The 19,515-nt window shown below is 39.7% G+C and overlaps 1 protein-coding gene across 2 annotated transcripts in view; it reads left to right on the top strand.

Annotated features, from left to right (window-relative positions):
- The window catches only part of LOC129379073 (interleukin-1 receptor accessory protein-like 1), a 185,347-nt gene extending 166,196 nt beyond the window's left edge, over positions 1-19,151 (top strand). Inside the window, exons 9-12 of one of the 2 annotated variants that reach the window (XM_055059650.1) lie at positions 4,183-4,329; positions 8,973-9,143; positions 12,518-12,562; positions 15,355-19,151. In XM_055059650.1, the coding sequence (XP_054915625.1) occupies positions 4,183-4,329; positions 8,973-9,143; positions 12,518-12,562; positions 15,355-16,082 (1,091 nt within the window). In that variant the 3' untranslated portion in view covers positions 16,083-19,151. The remainder of the gene's footprint in view (positions 1-4,182; positions 4,330-8,972; positions 9,144-12,517; positions 12,563-15,354) is intronic. The other variant, XM_055059651.1, reaches the window with a different exon arrangement.
- Positions 19,152-19,515: the final 364 nt, after the last annotated feature.

Below are 19,515 nucleotides of genomic sequence, written 5' to 3'. Positions count from 1 at the left end.
TGATACTTAACATACTGTCTACACAAAAACATTACATCGACAGCCGTTTCTTGTATTATTAACATTATTTAATGCTAATTTGAAACATAGATGCAGATTATTTTACTGTCCTTACTTAAAATATGTAGGGAAATTTCTCTGCAGCCTTTAAGTCGTGGGTATAGAATACATTTCCATGGTAAGATATTCCTCTCCTCTTTAAAGCTGGAAGCCTTGGATCTAACTTTGATGCCAGCGCAGTTCCTCTCCATTTGCTATATTAAAGGGGCTTATTCTGCATGCTGGAATCTGAAAATAAACTGCTGCAGATTAGCCTCTTCCTTGCAGGATGGAAAGACTGCAAGGAATCCTCTCGTTTCTGTATTTCTTGAGTTTTTTTTTTTCTTGTGAATGTGTGCATTTGGTTTTGGTCCACTTTTAAGACTCCTCAGTGTTTACATCACTTTTAAAAAGGCATCACAGTGTCTTCAGCTCTTGAAGCTCAAAGTGAATGTGATTATTTTGCTCGTTTCATTTGGATCCCTCACACAGAAACGCAAACATCGCCTGCAGCAGCGCACAAGGCCCGACTCTCATGTCCTGATCCCCTCATAATGCAGGCAACATTAACATATAGCGCTGTGCTACTTTCCAGATCCATTGAACTTTTTTCATATTCTGTCTTCAGTGTAAATATTTCATAATTTCACATGGCACATTAGCACAAAGTGGTGGTGGACATCTTTTAAACAGTGGAGCTTCAGTTTGCATTCAGCCCCCTTTATTCTGATAGCCCTAAAGAAACTTCAGTGCCACCAACTGCCTTCAGATATTTATTAATGAGTAAACCTAGTTCTCAATAGAGATAGATGTTAACTTCTGCCCTAGAGCTACTATGGTTTCCTATGTGTGTATTCATTTCTATTAGGATATAGTTGGTGTTGAACTATTAAAATAGGCAGTTATAGGCTTTTTTGGGGCTGTGGTCTTTAACCATGACTACTACGAGTAACTCGTCAATAGGACTAGTACTAGTTGTACTGAGATGTCTGAAAATGAATAGAGTTAAACTTTGGAGAAGTCCTTTGCAGTTAGAGGCTGCACAAGACTTGAGACTTTGGAGAAAATTTGCAACCCAGCAAGACAACAATCTGCCACAGCCACAGCAGCCACAGCTGCATGATTTAGATTTAAGCAAGTTGATGTTTTGGCTTAATCAGCCCTAACATACTGTTATTGACGACTTTGTGTTGTCCAATCCCAATAAATTATGTTTGTATTTGTGGCTGATAAGGGGGGTGAATAGTAACTGTGCAAAGCTTTCCTAATTTTTTTTATTCTTCTTCATCATTTTATGCTTCTCCCTCATCAGAGAGAAGCAGAAAAAGAGGGAGAGGAAGTAATGAATAGCCCTCTTCCATACGGCTCAATCATATCCAGTCTTTTAGTCGTTGGGAGCTGTCCCTCTGCAGCGCTGCTACAATATGGATTCCAGGCAGGGAGGAATTTTCCTCCTCCACTGTAATCTTTGCAGCTTGAAAAGCAGCTGGCTCCATATGAGGTCCACACACTGGAGCTGAGAATCAGGCTGCGCAAAAGGCAGGCAGGCAGGCGGACGGAGGGAGGACATTGAATTAAATATGTGGTAGGAGTGGAGTTTTTAGCGATGCTCGTTAGCTGCAGCGCTTCACTCTGAGAAATCAGGCAAATCAGGAGGATTGCCAGGACTGAGAGGAGATCCAGTTGAGCTCAGAGGAGGATGGTGAAACCCGTAGTCAGATTGCCTTGAGTTTCTTTGCTTTTTCTCTCTCTTTTTTTAAAATTACGCACTCAAATGCCCATTGGTGAGTTTGGCTGAAGGTCATCAACAGACAGGCGTGATGAGGCGGAGCAGGCCACGCTCATTAGCTTTCAGGAACCTCATCCCTCATCATGGGAGCTGTCAGCTTGAAATCCACTGCAGGAAGGCGGCCATCACTCATCACAAAGAGGTTAAACACGCACCAGTGATGGATCACGATGCATGGGAGAGACCTTTCCGCATGTGGTTAGACATACATGCAGCGCCGCAGTTAGTCCAACCTTTCACCGTCATGAATCTGTGAGGCGTTGCTTGGAGGAAAAGTTGAACTGGAATGTCATCAGACAAAAGTAAGAAGATCTGAAAGAGAGTCATGATCAAACCTGTCAGAAATGCAACAATCAGAGATTTCGATTTCCAGTTTTGACCTGCCAGTTCCACTTTCAGCCAATTTTGATCTTTATTTCAGACCACGAGCGTTCAAAGTCAGTGTTGCAGCTTCGCCTCTTTGTTTAATTAAAGAGTATTAAAACCTCTACATGAGAAAAGACAGCAATGAGTTGCCATAGAAATCTTTTCAAATTCTTTCAATACGTCTAACACCCAGACACATACCCTGCTTTAGTCTTCTTTTGAGCTTACTGTGATGCTCTGCCTCACCTTAAGAGAACAAGAAACTGATGATGATGATTATCTTTTGAGCCTGATGTGTACTTTCTTGTAGAAGTAAATGTGGTTTGGATTTTTGATTTTCCGATTGAGCGATCAGGAGCGTTCAAGTTGAAAATTGTCCGATTTAGCAGCCAGATTATATCTGGGTGCCTCTCTACAAACACTGACCACACCGTCTACTATCGTTGTTAAAGGCGTCACTGACTTAATCTAAAGTAATGCGCCATAAAACCGACAGAAGATCTCTGAAGATCTGTTTCCCTTCTTCATGAGGTCCTGCCAAGCTGCAGAGATGAGCTGCTCCGATCCGTCAGGTGATTCTGCAACCACCTGAGCGCTTTGCCGTTTTGCAGCTTTACACACACGTAACCAATCTTCATATGTTTGGCAGCCCAATCTGTCACGTGCCATTGTCACACCGGTTGCCCCAGTGCGAGTTTTTTATTATCCGAGTCGAGCCAGGAGGCTTTAAATGACAGGCATAGGAGCAGCTTTCTGCTTTCATTCAGCTCTGAGTTATGTGGCATCCGAATCCAATCAAGCCAGAATGAGAAATGTTGGAAAGATGGAGAGAGGAAACAAGAAAAACTGACACAAACACAGAGTGAAGGGGTTCCAGCCCCGGTCGATGCATAAAAAACACTTTCACAAACACGGAGTCCTTTCCCATTAGCTGCTGGCGCCTTTCTTATTCGTCATGATGGCATCATGTGTTACCTTTACATCGATTACGTTTGGATCTGCAGCTGTTGGATGCAAATGCGCTTGTCTAAAGGAGGAAATGACTGAGAGGAGAGGCTGGTGGATCTCAAAGAAGAAAACTTATTTCAGCTTAAAGAGAATAAAGAGAGAGTGCTCACACCGTTCAAACAAACTTTGGGAAAGAATGTAAAGAGGAAGCTTTAATTGTCAGAAACTGAAGGTATCAGTTATTTCTTCAGTGGCTTTATTTTGTTGTTTAAGAGACTGGCAGACTTGAGCAACTTGATCCCAGGATCAGGAATGGGAAATTGAGTGAACCCTTTCAATCCAGCTAGATTTTCAGGTTTAGATTTTAAAGCTGAATAAAATCTACAAAGCTGGTTAGATGTTGCAATATCTTTTTTTTTTTTTTGCACACTTGTCTCTTACGTTCTTTGACTATGGTTCTGCTGGTTTTCATAGTTTCTGAGCAGTAACTGACAATAATTAGACGATTTCAGAGTTAAATCCTCACTGAGCTCAAAAACATAATGCAAATCTGTTTTGAAAAACAAATGTAGGAACTTATTTTTTAAGAAGAAGTGCTACATGGGATTAAATCAAAAGCTCAAGGTTTGTCTTTTAAAAATTTGAGACTTTAAAACATTTTTAAGCAACACTGAGAAGTTATAAACCAAGAATATTGTGTTAACTTTATGGCCACTTTGCTCATTTTCTTTTCTCTCCTCAAGCTCTTCTTGCATTCCCTGATTACAAATACTGACACACGACACAGACACATTTTACGCATCATTCAGCGTTAATCACTTGGCCAAAAAAAAACTGAAGAAAATAAAACTACAGCTTACATCTTAAGAATGGAAGAAATGCTAGAAAATGTCACTGATAAAAACATTTAAAGATCAATTATTTTCTTCCTTCTTTCTCAATTTTGTTTTTTATTGTATTTAGTCTGTTACTTTAAATACTCTATAATGTATTTTTCGTGTCTTTGAAAATACCAACACAGAAGTGTTTTTCTTTTCCAGCTGAACTGATGTACACAGTGGAGCTCGCTGGAGGTCTGGGGGCCATCCTGCTGCTGCTGATCTGCCTTGTGACCCTCTACAAGTGCTACAGGATCGAGCTCATGCTCTTCTACAGGAACCACTTTGGCAGTGAGGACATTGATGGAGGTACGACACACACGCCGTCACCAATGTGACGCTCGACTGTCGATTTCTAAAGCCCCTCGCGTTGCTATCAAAACACTTTTCCTTCCTAAAACAGGAACCGAATCCCAGTCGTGACCAGTGTCAGAGATGCTCCGCGCACAGATTTATTTTTATTTAGAAAGCACCTGGGCTATTTATCAAGTCATAAAGCCGCAGGTGGCTCCATTTTTATGCAAATGTGCGTGAGCTCGAATGACTCATTGGCTCCAACTGAAAAGCCTTGCATAATTTCATCTAGTTCTCGGGTTGAGGGAATCTTCTTCACCTTCTCCCACTGGAGCAGTTAAATAAAAACTGCTAAATATTCACTATTCTGTCCCCCGAAGAGCAGGAAGCAACTCACCAGCTACCGACTGATACAGAATAAAGCCTCAGTTTTCAGCATGCGCACGTCATGTTACTTGAATAATGTTAACAGCTGCAGATTTTCTTAAGAAAAACAAACTGAGCGGCTTGCATGGTTGCACAAAATGAAGGATTCTTTAAAAAAAAAAAGCCACAGAAAATAAAGTTTTGGGGGCATTATATTCTGCTAAACGCTCATAAAGCAAATCAAAACACTACCTCTGTGCCAGACAAAAATATTAACTCTCAGACCTCATCAGCAGTGGCAAAATGAAAAAAATAAACCTTTGATTGGACCTGGTGGATGAGTCTTAGCTTGAGAATGTATCAAACTGAGACAAGGAGCAAGTTTTAATTTGATTCCCCTGTAATGAGTCTCTGTAGGACCAACACAGCAATGAATTCAGGAGGAATGAGATTAGCTCAGAGAGGCTGCAGGGTTTTTGCAAAGTGGGAAGAAGCAGCCGGAGAGTTCTATTTGTTAAGAGGCAGAAGTATTTGAGACATTTTATTGAACGCCATTACCTCTGGCTTTGTTGGAATTCAGCTCTCCCAAAAAGAGGAATTTTGGCCGTTGAATCTGAAGCCAAACAGTCTTTAATTGGGCCACAAGAGCGAATACTGGGAGGGAGAGAGAAAGATTTTCAATTTGTTCCTTAGAAGAAGGGGATCAGGTCCAATGTTGCACGGCTCTCCAGAGATCCCTGCGCCGCGGTCTGCTAGATCTCCATTTCCACCACCTCATAGAAGCAGCTTCCTGTGGATAAGTGATTAAACTGAACTGTTTAGTCTCTCAGTGTAGATCTTTTAATGTATTTCTAACATTGTATGAAAATTCTTCATCGGTTAAAGGAAGTCTGTATAATTTTTTTCTGATTAATCGTTAAAATCGTGTAGGAATCAACCGATTACTGAAACGATTGTTGGTTGCAGCGCAACTCTTTAGTTCTCCAACAAAACTCTGAAGCTTTCATAGAATACGACAACTCAATGTGGAAAACCCCAAGACAAGAGCACTTATGCAACGCGCATCTGCAAAATGGATACATATAAGATGTATTGACTCAGACTGGTACTTCTCATCAATAAAGGCTTTGAGCCAGTGCACAGAGACGTGGTTTTCTCCTGCAGAGGCCCATACGAGCTGCCAAGAAAGTGCCAGTGTTTGATTGTGGCCACTCCAAGTACTAATTGAACGCCCTCCTCTGCCAGATGTAAAATCGTAAGCTGCGCGTAACAATAGGATGGACTGTCAGCTATTTGTCAGCGATGCAATTTAGTTAAAGAGCGCTCACTTGTCACATTGTGTGGGTGTCACCAGAATCAATAATAGGCTTCATGATGACAACAGGCGAGCTGGGCTTGACAAAGAGGTGGGAGCTCATCAACACCGCGCCATAAATACGAATGTCATCGTTGTCAAGGCAGCGAGGACTGATGAGGCTCCCTTGGTGTTAAGTACAGTTTGGAGATGAAAAGCGCTAATAGTTTTGTTGCACACATGGCAACTCTAATGCATATTAGATGTGTATATGCCGCTGCTTATTGTCCACAAGGAAAAGTGCGGCACTATGGCTCCTATTGAGTCATTGAGTTTTTGTACCATTTCTGCACTATTACTGATTATCTGATTGACAATGTAGTTTTCTGTCACTTATGGTAGACCATTTTTATTTCATTTTTTAAGGCTGGTTTGAATTCTGTAATAAAACTTGATTTGTCTGAGCTTTAAACAAGAATTAATATGTTTTTCTATTTAATGTTTAAAAGTGGTTAAGCTGATTTAGAACTGATACTTGTGTGACGAGTTGCTGCTCCTTTGATATTTTCAGAGGGTCATGTAGTCATGGAGTGTTCGAGTCTGCAAGAAAAGTAGGGACATTTGAAGTGAAAAATGATTAAAAGCACATTTATTCCAGTCCCTTTGATTTATAGGTTTGCTATGATATCTGACTTTGAATGATTTAGTTTAAAAAACAGAACTGCTGTATATTAATAATCTGTCTGGTCTTTTTCACCTCAAAGGATGATTTCTCTTTTCTTCCGTGCTTAGATTATATAAAAAAAAGACAGTGTATGATTTCTTTGACGAAATTAGTTTCTCAATGCTAGGCAGCTTTCTGCAATCTGATGCAAACCCATGTTATTTTGGTGCAACTAATGATGGAAAATCAAATATTGTACATAGAAGAGGGTGGGGAGGGAGTGTGAAGCTCCATCCACTCATTAGCAGTAGTTTTGCATCTTTGTCATATTTGTTATTTGGTCTCCATGAAATTGAACTGAAGCCAGGAGGGTATCGCAGAAATTGATGCCTTCGACTCTCCTGACACTTTTCACGGGAAGTTCAAGAGTTCTCATTGTAACTGTGGGCCGACTGTGCACGTGCACGCACCCGAAGCGCACGGGTGGCGCTTCGGATATACGTGGGCTTGGTTTGAAGGTAGATCCCACAGCTTTTCTCTGATGGTGACTTCTCAAGATGCTGGAGGGGAATTAGAAGAGGAGGAGGGGTCAGGCTTTCTCTCCTCTCTGTTTTTCTCTACCGATGAGTGAATCACCTCCACTAAAATAGCCCTTGATCTGCCTACACAGCATTTGTTTAAATGCTAGCAGAGAAAAACAGAGGCAGAGATTTATGCCTCAGAGTTAGTTATACTAAGTGAGGTTACATTTCAATTATTTTTACATGTCCCCGGTGCTGTAAAATGAATTGCACGTTATAAAAACAAGATGGATTCATTACGGGGCATCATGTAAGAGTGGTGTGCACTTGCCAAATATCAAGATTACCCTCTGGGAAGTGAGTGAATCTTGTTGACAGTCTCACAGCTCCTGAGAGAGGCTCAAGTGTAAAATGGAAAGGATATTAACGGAGGCGAAATGGAAATGCTGCTCTGAACATGCTCCATCCGAACGAGACGTCGACGTGGCTTGTACAATAAAGCGATAGAACAAGAGTCGAAATGAAGACGGGAACTTTGAGTTGTGAAATCTGCTCTTATCTGCTAAGATTTTACCTCTGGAAGGATTTCCTTCAGTTTGGTTTGGATGGGACAGGTTTAACTATCAGTGAGGGAAATCCAAAAGCCACATTCTGTCTGTATTCAAACAGAGGTCTATTAATTTAGATGTAGTTACAAGCTTAAATGTTGTTTTGAAATAATGAGTCACTTAACATGCAGGATGTGATCAATTCTAGTGCAGACTGTGCAATATTCATCACTTTATGTCTCAATAATGCACATTTATGTTGTTAAAGATTAAAGATGTGATAAAGTCAGATTTATCTTTTTTATTTAAGATGACACCCCCTCCTGCCTGCACACGCTTTGGCCTTCATGTCAAAGGAAACTCGTCCCTTGTTACCCTGACTCTTCAGTATCAAACTGTCAAGATGGACCCAACATTAAATTCAGTGTTCAATCTTTTTATGATGGTGTTATAATAGTTATTTCAAAAGCCAACCGGCTTTTGTTTATATGTTAAATCAAACTACATTCTAACTATTATCTCTAGCACAAAACTGTTCAAGTGTGTGCGCTTGCTGAATCTCACAAACCAAACATTTTTTCAAAGATATGAAATGTACACATTTCCAAAGTGTTTGTTGCTCATTTACAAACCATGTTGAAATCAGTGGGCAGGTTTAGGGTTGCGGCAGACACGCTCCGAGTGATTTGCTTGTTTTGCTGTGGAGCCAGAAGCCATTATCTCCGTTCCGATAGAAGCTCGGGGATATCTCCACGTCTTCCGTTCTCCTGATTTATGTTTACTGTTGTGCTTTGGTGCAACTTAAGAAGACACATAAACTCTTCCTTCCTGGCTCACTTTCCATCTCCCAGCTCACTACTTTCAAATCCATCATCAATCTCCGCTTTCATGTGGATGATGGAGCAGCGCCACGCGACGGCGGGGCTGAGCAGGCGGAGCCGGCCGTTTAGCTCTAATTTGTTTTGCCTGCAGAGGGCACAATAGCCATCAAGGTAACATAATTTGTCAGTTGGGTCGGAGCTGTAATGAAAAGCGCTCGGATGGGCAGAGGTGCCCAGAGGTCAGCGGGATGGAGGCGCCCTGTCTCAATGAAAGCTCCCTGTGAATGATAGAGCTGTCTGCAGCAGTATGAAAACAGATTATGAGCATCTGAGGTGGAACAGAGTGTATTTATGACGCAGTATGAGTAGTATAAAAGCAATGATGGTATGTATAACTCACTGATTTAAACTGCCATTGATGGTTTTACGTCCATCTCCTTGCAGAAAACAAAGACTATGACGCTTACCTGTCCTACACCAAAGTGGACCCGGACCAGTGGAGCCAGGAAACCAGAGAGGAGGAGCGTTTTGCCCTGGAGATCCTCCCCGACGTCCTGGAGAAGCATTATGGGTATAAACTCTTCATTCCAGACAGGGACTTGATCCCCACAGGAAGTAAGCTCTCTCTCATGGCGATGTCAAGTTGTGTCCAATGTCTTGTGGCTTGGTGTTGCTCGTGTAGCTGTTGTCGGTGCGGTGGAGATGCCGTGTTTGTTGGCTTCTTGTTATGCGTTTGTGCCTTTGCATAACAAAGACATGAAAGAGCACCATCGGTTTTCATATCTGATCATTCCGAGTTTATTTTTTTTCCTAACCACAACCCCGACTGAGGTAGATCAATTTGTTTTGTGTGTTTTTTTTTTTCAAATCGGTGTTTCTAGGAGTGTTTTAGATTTTAAAAACCTGATGAGGTCTAAATTTGACAATTTTTACAGAAACAAACAAAACCTTAGAAGTTATTTTCAGTTTGCAAAAATGACAAAATATAACTTTTAAATGCATGCTTCCAAAAATACACTTGTAATCCCAGATCTAAGCTTGTATTATAATATTTCAGGTTTAAACATAAGAAAATCCACCTAAAAAATTTTGATTATCTTTTAAAATTACATAAACTCAGTACTTTTCCATTGAGCATTTCATGCTGTGGATGAAAATAATCTTACTTTGTAAATGACATATTTTGATCTTTTTTAGTTTGTTTTTGTACCAAATGTTGAGAAATAAAATACAGGAGCTTCAACTATGAACACTTTTTATGAACAATGTTTTTTTCAATGTCTTAGAATTCTGTGATGTAGAAACTTAAACTTGAGTTTTAAAAAAAGTATTTTTTTTAATACTTTTGTTTTATTTCACAATATTTTGATTTTATCTTTTTATAGCTTAGTTTAATGGTTTTATTGTTTTTATTTTGTTTTATCTTTCACATGCAGTATTATCTGTATATTGAATAATATTTAAATCTTGCTTCGATTCAAAGTCGTATGAGTCTAAGACATATTTTTCTCTGTTTCATACATACAAGATTTGAATTATTTACATTTTTAGAAAAAACCTCAACTGCACAATATACATTTTGAAAAATATGTCTTTAATATGTTGGCATGAAAATCTATAATTAATTTCAACAAAAATCGAGCATGCAACTGCAATGGTTTACAAAAACAACACTTTATTGCACATGTTTTTATGAATCTTTTTTATTCCACACAGAGTCAAATTTGACATGCAGGCTTAAATATATACATGCATCTCTTGTAATTTTAGATGACAGTCTGTTTGCAAGTTTCAGAGTTATCACTTGTTGCCATCAACAAGCTGCTCTGGTTGGACATTTGACCACTCTTCTTCTTGGCAGAATTGATGGAGCTCATTTAAATGTGTTGGTTTCCTGCCACTGATTCTGCCTGCAAGCATATTTTCAATATGCCTGAGGTCATGGGCCATCCACAAACCTTTCTACCATCCACTTTTTGCAGTCTAATTTCATTTACTAGTTTATTTTTTACAGAGAGGGAGTCAACAAATGCCAAATAGTTAAACATTTGTTGGCTTTTATTTGCATAAAACCAAAGAGTATTGCACTAGGTTCAAAATGCAAGAGCAGAACAAACCTCATTAAGCTCCAACAAGATGAAATTAATAAAAGCAAAGAAGGAAACAATAAATGCAAATGTTTTTTATATTCATTAAGGTTTTGTCATGTAGTTATTTCACTCCAAATGGTTAAAAAATGAAAACCTCTAAACGCGATTATGCAGCATAAATCAACTTTTGTGCGTGCACTATTAATATCTACGAAAAAAAAAATCACCAAATGCTGCAGCTGAATTAAAGGCCAATTGAAAAGCAGTCTGAAGTATTTCCAGCATGTTTGACCTAAAGTAACCTTCATTGCCTTTCAAACACAATCAGCAGAAGTTACAATCCTGCTGATTAGAGTCCATATTCCAGATCCAGCTCTGCAAAGACTCTGCCTCTGCATGCTGCTGTGTAATGGTGTCAGCTGCACATTACAAAATCTCTTTATGCATGGATATTAGTGCATGTTTTACCACAGCATATTCCTAATGGAGCATCTCACCATGCCCCGTACTTATCTTTGATTAACTCAATACACAGATGAGTTTGATAATATCATTATGCTGTTGGCCTCCATTTCAATACTTGCATCTGCCTGTCTTCACCGCACATGCCGCCATTACTAATTACGCGTTCCGTCAGTGGCTTTGTGCCAGGGTTATAAACTGAATCTGTTTCTGTGATGCTGTGCTCGCAAACTGACGGGGGGAGGGAGCAGAGGGGGTTGGGACTGCTGTAATATGGGAAAAATGGCATAAAAATGCAAGGATGGAGAGGAATCTCAGCCACAGCTTGCCACCATTTCAGGCCGGTGGTGCTGCTTTCTGCTTTATTGTTGCTGCGCATAAACATTCGGCTCCCATTGGGAGCATATTAGCATCCAAACAGTTCATATAACACAGTGTAAGGGAGAGTTATGCATAAACAGAGTTTGGCCTTTTGGGGGTTCGCCGTGTGTCAACAACCCTTCAGAGTTTTGTTTTAGTGACATGTCAACCCTGAGGAAAATTCAACATTTGGATCCCATGTGCAGTGGATCTAAAACGTCTCCACACCCCTGGCAAACTGCAGGAAAAACTTGAAACCAAGTTTTTCCACATATAACGTGACATTTGTCCTGTGCAGTTCAGGTGAAAACACATTTATCCTTGGAAACATTAAAAGAAGCATTCATATCCTTCACTTTTTGATTAAGTTTCCATCATTCATTCTTTCTGAGTTCACACCTGACATCAATAATAGTGGAAAAGAAAATTGACTAAATAAAAATGTTTGATTTTCCAGCCGCTCTATCCCTTTTCTAGTCGATTAATTTTTGTTAAACAGTTTTATTTACGCCGTTATATTTTGATTTGAACATATCGCCCATCAGAGTTAATTTAACTCAATTTCATCATCTGTTTCTTCTTAAGAGAGCATTAAGTTCAGGTAGAACCAACCATGTCTAAAATCCCAAGCAAAGCACTAAAACAGCTCTATTTGGGATTTTTCTCAAACGAAAAAGAGGCACCAACATTTTAAAAATACAGAAAATATTCAAATATATGTGGAAGATGTTTTGAAATAATTAATTATGGTCTCACTTTCTTTACATTGCAAAAAAAAGAATAATTTCACAGGGGTGTGTTCACTTTTAAGAGCCACTGTACTTCCAGCACTTTCCCAAAGCAGATGTCCTTGCTGAACTCCTCCCACCTGCATTCCTCTGCGTTTTTATGCTTCATGTCCCGTATTAAACTGGAATAAACTGCTCAGTGCGATTATGAAACAATCGCCGCCATCTTTGCACCCATGGATATATCCAGTTTATGCCAGGGGGAGTGTCCCCACATCTCCGTCACTGTTTTCACCTGCTCACAAATCTTCTTTAAATCACCCTTTAAATGTAAATGTCTATTGTTTAGGTTTCACCAATGATCATTTCCAGGATGACACAAGACTACTTAGAGGTACTTTTTCCCCAGATTTTTTCCACATGTGTTGTCAAACACTGACACAGACTCAGGCTAAAGAGCTTCCATATTGTCTTATGTTATGTTGCAGAACCTTTTATCTCTTTTTATCCATTTGTTTTTTGTCTGCTTTCAATATGCTTTATTATATTGTGTTTCAATTAGTTTTCTTATTTAAAAAAAAAGTCTTGTTCAAAAAAATGAGCCTAGTTTTCATAGCTACATATGCATAATTTCACTGATAAGCTGGGCACGACCATCAGGGCTGCATGAGGATCAGAACTAAATTCAAAGTAAAAGAGTGCTATCAAAAGTTTGTAGCATTCAGCATTTTATGAGGAGTCAGCTCCATAACTGATGAGAATGCTTCACCACAAACTGTATTGACCTGTAGTCACAAAGAACAGGCCACATGTTGTGACAGTTTTTCATTTTTATTAATTTAGCCGACAGAAAACTGTGATTTGGTCAGAACTTTATTTACATGTCAATAATTTCCTACGTAGCTAATATCACTCTGGAATTATATGGATTCTTAATCATCAGTATGATCAAATTTATTTTATTGTTTAATTGTAAATTAACTGTATTTTCAATGATTGTTTTTCCGATTCATTCCTTTCTGTCCATCTTGGTTTGTTTTGTTCCTCCATCTTTCATTTCCTTTTGTCCCTTTTTATTTCCTCCGTTGTCTCCTTCCTTCCTCCCTATTTTCTTGACACTCTTTGAGTTCTTCTTCTTTTCCTTCCTAGTCACTATTTTTGTGTCCTTACTCTCTTTTTCGCATTTGCTTTCTTCATTCCCCGTAATCGTTTTGACCTGTACTATCTTCCTTCTTTTATCAGTTGTGGCATCCTTATCTTCTGCCTTTCCTTTCTTGTTTCCATCCATCTTTCCCTTCCCTTGATGTCCACAGTGGATGTTTATTTTCAGAGCTGAGATGATGAAGTACAGAAACAATATGGGGACATTGTGATAAAAAAAAACGGGGGTAATCATAATTGTAACCATAAAGTTTGATGCATCATCACACTCCAGTGCGTGAAATACTTTAATAATTTCTCATCTGTTTTGCTAACAAAATTCAGAGGAATAACTCTCCTGCTGTAAATTAATTGGAACTCCTTATTAAAAACTAAAAGACGACAGTGATTTTTATGAGCTATTTTATTAGAATATGGTCTGTCAGATCTGAAGAGGGGAACATTGTATTCCCTTAGCTTTAGAGGGTGGAAATTAAATTTTTAAAGTTATGAATAGTTGGCAGATGGCATCAAGAAACAGCAGATTTTAAAATTTTTAAAAAAAAAATCTAATCAAGTCACTCTTCATTAGCTAATGTAGAATATCCATTTATTCTTTTTAGTTTTTTTTTTCCTTCTTATATACTACAAAGAAAACCCCAAAGTGAACTGGCTCAGACCTTGAAGTGGAGATTTGGCCTCAGGGTCTTGTTGAATTACAGCATGATGACCAATTACCAAACAGCAAAGAGACTGGCTTGTCATGTTGAAGTAAAGGGCAACTTCAAACCCGAGTTTACTCTAATCGAGCTTCTTTCATTGGACAGCCTCAGGCGCAGCATGACAGAAGAAAAGCAGTTCACTCTCCGACGTATGCAGAGCAGGACGGGGAGGGAATGTGTTATTGGTTGGCTTAGCGGTCAGCAGACACACTGAGATATTACCAAGAAAGACGGAGTCTGGTTTTATCCCGTCCACCTGTTGCTCAACAAAGCTGCTGTGGTGGCCAAGAAAGGCTAAAAGCAAGCATTACCTGCGTGCACGCACATTCTCTCTTGCTTTCACTTTCTCCTGACACTCAGGGCAAGATGTGAAAACCGAAAACACTCAGTTTGCTGCACGATGACGCATCCATTAGCTGTAGTGGCTCAGCAGTAGCTAATGTAAACCCACGCTGTTTTCTGCCTACGTGTGGCTGAAATTTTCAATGTCTCGGTTTTGAATGCAGGGGACAGTTGCAGATGTTTTTTTGTTTTTTTTTAAATTTTGTTCTTTTTTGTTTTATGCCACCTCTGGGGAAAAAATAAGAGCCTTACATTACAATAACAATCTTAGTGAACAGTTTTGAAAAAAACTTGAAATAGTGTATGTTTATTTAGTTGACCTATAATTATCATTGAGATTATATCCACAAATTGCAATCTTACATTAGATAATAGACTGAGATGCTACAGTAAAGCAAGATGGTAATGGAAGAAACTTGGTTTTGAAGCATCTCTGTGTTTATTTTGGCTATTATCCTGCCAAAAGAACCAGTTGAACCTCTTTCACAAATTGGGAGCCACCACTTAGAGGAACCGCCTTTTGGATAACTGCATTGAATAGTTAAATATATCAAGAATTGCCCACAGAGTAACTTTAACTATTATTCACGAACTGTGGGTATTTTCTTGAAAAAAATCCACAAAATGAAATGTATTTAATTTTTTCAGTGTGACTATGCTATTGCAGTAAATGATTAATTTATTTCAACTCATCTTTGCAGGAGGTATTAACGACTGTGTTGTGTCTGTAGCTATTATTTACGATTAATTCATTTCTAAATGGTGGAATGGTTAAATCAGAGTTGTATGCTTGATAAAGTTTTGATAACTATAATGGAGGCGAGGCCAAAGAGAGTTCTTGTACCCTGTGTAATCTTGTTTTTCACATTTACTTCAAAGTTTAACTTTAAGTCTGTTTAGATGAAATACAAATATAAGGAAGCAGAAAAGACCAAATGCTTTGATTTTTCCATCAAAGTGACGAATGTGTCTCTCTGTCCAGCCTACATCGAGGACGTAGCGCGCTGCGTGGACCAGAGCAAGCGACTCATCATCGTCATGACCCCCAGCTACGTGGTGCGGAGGGGGTGGAGCATCTTTGAACTGGAGACGCGGCTGCGCAACATGCTGGTGACCGGCGAGATCAAAGTCATCCTGATCGAGTGCGCCGAGCTCCGGGGCATCATGAACTACCAGGAAGTGGAGGCCCTCAAACACACCATCAAAATGCTGACGGTCATCAAGTGGCGCGGGCCGTCCAGCAACAAGCTCACCTCCAAGTTCTGGAAGCAGCTGCTTTACGAGATGCCCTTCAAGCGCATGGAGCCCCTGAGCATCTCCCACGAGCAGGTGCTGGACGTGAGCGAGCAGGGCGCCTTCGGCGAGCTCCAGACTGTTTCGGCCATCTCCATGGCAGCGGCCACCTCCACCGCCATGGCGACGGCACACCCGGACTTGCGTTCAACCTTTCACAACTCGTGCCACACCCAGATGAGGCAGAAACACTATTACCGTAGCTACGACTACGACCTGCCACCGAGCGGCACACTCCCGCCACTGTCCTCGCTAGGCAACCAGCACACCTATTGCAACATCCCCATGACCCTCATCAACGGTCAGCGGCCGCAGTCCAAGTCGCCGCGTCAGCAGAGCGTGGAGGAGGGCCACGCCAACAACGCCATGCTGCCGCTGCTTCCCAGAGAGACCAGTATATCCAGCGTGATCTGGTGACAGAGCCGGTGCCGGGCGGGTCCGGATCCGGACAACATCCGTCACAGGGGGGACCAGCCGGCAGCAATCGGACCCCGAATCCGCCAGAGCTGAACGGAGCTGAATGGCACTAAGATACTTGCTGCTGTTACATTTGCACCAGGAGGTAACATGTGGGGAAGGAGCAGGAGGGATGAAACATCAGACACAGCGGACAAAACGGGAGCTGAAAATGTCTTTTTTTGTTTTAGTCTAATAAGAGCTTTTATTAAAGTTGAACCACAAAAGAGAAAAATATAAAAAAGCAAGGATAACTCTTTTTGTATGCCTGTAAAAACACTCAAGTAACACAAGCCAACACCTGTCCTAATTTACCGCAAGAGTCGAGGAAAACAGGGTCCTGTACATACATTTTTCTAATTCTTTGTAGCAACAGTGTTTGGGACTTGTTTCTTTATGTTTCCTTATCAGTTGGGAATCTTTATTTTTCTTGTTTGTTTTCAGTTTGTACTAAAGTGAAGCAATGGCCTGTAAGACGTGTTGGTAGAACTGTTGTTACCTTTATCTTAATTTGTTGGCTGGTGTAGTTTCTAATGCTTTTGATGGATTTTTTTTTTTATTTCTTGGGAGGAAACCCTCAGGAGAAGGCTGAGTTATTATAGGTTTGGGCTTAACCAGAATATGCAAAATTTGGAGTCCAGACAACGGGACAGCACTGGGTTTTCAACTCTGATAATGAATGCTTGTGGAAAAAGAAGACTATGGTGCTAGGCTTCACATCTCTATCTCTTCACATCGACATTTCCTTTTAAAGAGCAACCTTGCTATTTACCTTAACAGAAGATTATGTCACTGAAAAGTAATTATGTGTATTATTTTATGAAAAAAAAAGAAAAGTATATTTTTGTAACCGAGGGATATTTGCTTAGAGAAGTTCTATGTGTGACATTTCTGATAGAGGCGACAGAGAAAACGGATTAAAAGAAACCTGTTTTGTTATGTGGAACTGCTTAGCTCACAAAAATCACTCATTATTAACGTCTTATATTGTGAGATGATACGGACATGTGAAGTTGGGAGTTTTGACATTTTGAATCTCCTCACAGCTCCGTAGTTTTTTCTATCTGTTGATTTCATTGTCATTGCAGCTGCTCACCGCCAATTTAGTAGGGATGAAGCTATCGATGATGTCAGCGCGGATGAAGGAGAAAGCCATCATCACTCAACCCAGTTTCCACAACAGGACCAAACAAGGCTGTCCAGGGCTAAAGTCATTGTTTCATTTTTCCATGTCTGGCTAAATGAAAGCCCTGTTTGTTTCCCATCCTGTCTCCAGGTGAGTTGTGCTCCCAGGGTTCTCATGTTTCCCTCCAGAAGGCGGCACTCAGTGTTTCCTAATGTACAAAACAAAGATTTCTTTCCGTAACATCTACAGTGCCTTGAAAACAGTTCACTCTCATTGAAACGTCACATTTTGGCAACCACAAATTTTTAGTTTTGTATTTTTTTAATGCAATTTTATGTGAAAGAGTAACGCAAAGTAGTGCGAAATTGTGAAGTGGAAGTAATAAAAAAATCTGAATCGAGTCCCCACAGCATGATTCTGCCACCACCATATCTTTCAGTGGATGAAAGACATGGTGGTGTTTGTAATGTTTTGTATGTTGGCCAAAAAGAGAACCTTCTTGTACAAGTTTGTTGTCCCTTTTACACGACTTGCGGCAAACTTTAAATAGGACATCTTATCCAACAACGCCATGCTAATATTGTTCCAGGTAAAAGACTGTACAACCAGAGGTACTGAACTAAAAATCCAAATGGGAAAGGAATGCAAATGCATGCCACACTTTTAAAATTTTATTTGAAAAATTAAAATTTAAAAAACATCCACAGCCACTTCACAATTATGCAACACTGAGTCTCAAGTTACACGAAAAGAAATTTGTGGTTGTGACAAAATGTGGAAAAGACTTTTGCAAGGCACTGTAAAACAACATTCAACACTGACCTCATGAAAAGTGTAAATTGCTAAATATTTACAAATTAACTTGAGATATAGTTTAATTTAATAAACAATATAAGCTAAATTATATTTGAAACTAATAGCATTTTAGAATGAAATCCTTCAAAATGAAATATAATGAGTAATGCTAATGAAATCCTGGTTTATGGCTAATAGTTCAACAACTTTAGACCAAAGCAAAGGTAAATGGAAGAGACCACCTCCACCAGAATCTGTTTACTACCTGATCGGTACCGCTCCATCCAGTCAAGATCTGTTCTCACGTCGCTCATGACAATGACCCCATTTCCTGAATCCACCTGTGCCACATACCATTTCAGTTCTCATAGGAACTGACTTCAGCATCTCAGACGATTCATTTTGTGCCATGAAATATGCAAAGTGATGAATTTGTAAGAACATAAGTGAAAAACTGTCCTTTCCCCTCTTCTAATGTTTTGCTTTATAATCTTTCTGTAGTGTAAAATGTGAGGTTTTTTTTTTCTTTTCTTTTTTATATATAATTTATTGAGGTGTAAGCCAGCATATTTGCATTTGAGATTTTTTTTTTTTTTTTTTGTTGCTGTTATTTTTTTTTAATCAGAGCCTTTATTTCTCGCTGTTCCCTTCAAGGAAAAGCGAGGTACCGATGTGTTCAGGAGCATCTACTCCGAACAGAGACCTCAGATATGGGCAAATGTGTAAATAAAACCTTTACAATGTTAAAATGAAGACAATCGAGCCACGCTCATGAAACCTGCTGGTCATTATTCACAAGGTTTCTCAGAGTGTAACCACTAATCCTCACTGGAGTCCAACTCCAACGTCTTCTTTGCTTTGAGAGGCTCTGTGAATATGACAACAATAACACTTTGGTTCATGATAAATAGAACATTTGTGGTGATGAGGCTTTGATTGGGACGGTCATGACGTTGATTTGATATTAATGAGAATATATAGCACAGTTATTCCAGGCACTTTCATGACTTGAGACGCTGTCTCTGTTTTCTGATTTATTTTCTATTATGTATCTGCAATGTTCATTAAAAGAGATACTGTTATTAATAATAAAACCACATTTATGGTGATGGGATTCCTCTGTCTGGTATGTAATGTGCTTTTGGTAAAACTAACAAAAATAAACCTCCAGCTCTCCGTGTTTATGGAGAGGCCGGGTGGACTGCTGATGACGCACCGGATCGCTGCCGTAAGTCTTTCGTTTCCAGAAGGAAGCCCTGAAAAAACAATCAGTAAGTCTCTTTATTCCAGTTGGAAACTGAATCGACCTAATTTTGAGATGGGATCATGCTGCAAAACATTGAGAAACGCTATAAGATGCCTGCTGTCCTGATTACCCTCAAACAAGTCACCTTGTGCTCTCTTGGTCTGGTCCAGAGAGGAGCAGCGCTGCTGTCAGGTTCTACATAATGTAGCATGTGTGTTTCAAATGAA

The sequence above is a fragment of the Poeciliopsis prolifica genome, unplaced genomic scaffold (assembly GCF_027474105.1).
Source record: "Poeciliopsis prolifica strain line A6 unplaced genomic scaffold, Auburn_PproV2 SCAFFOLD055, whole genome shotgun sequence".
NCBI lineage: Eukaryota > Metazoa > Chordata > Actinopteri > Cyprinodontiformes > Poeciliidae > Poeciliopsis > Poeciliopsis prolifica.
This window is presented reverse-complemented; position numbering and strand designations above follow the sequence as displayed.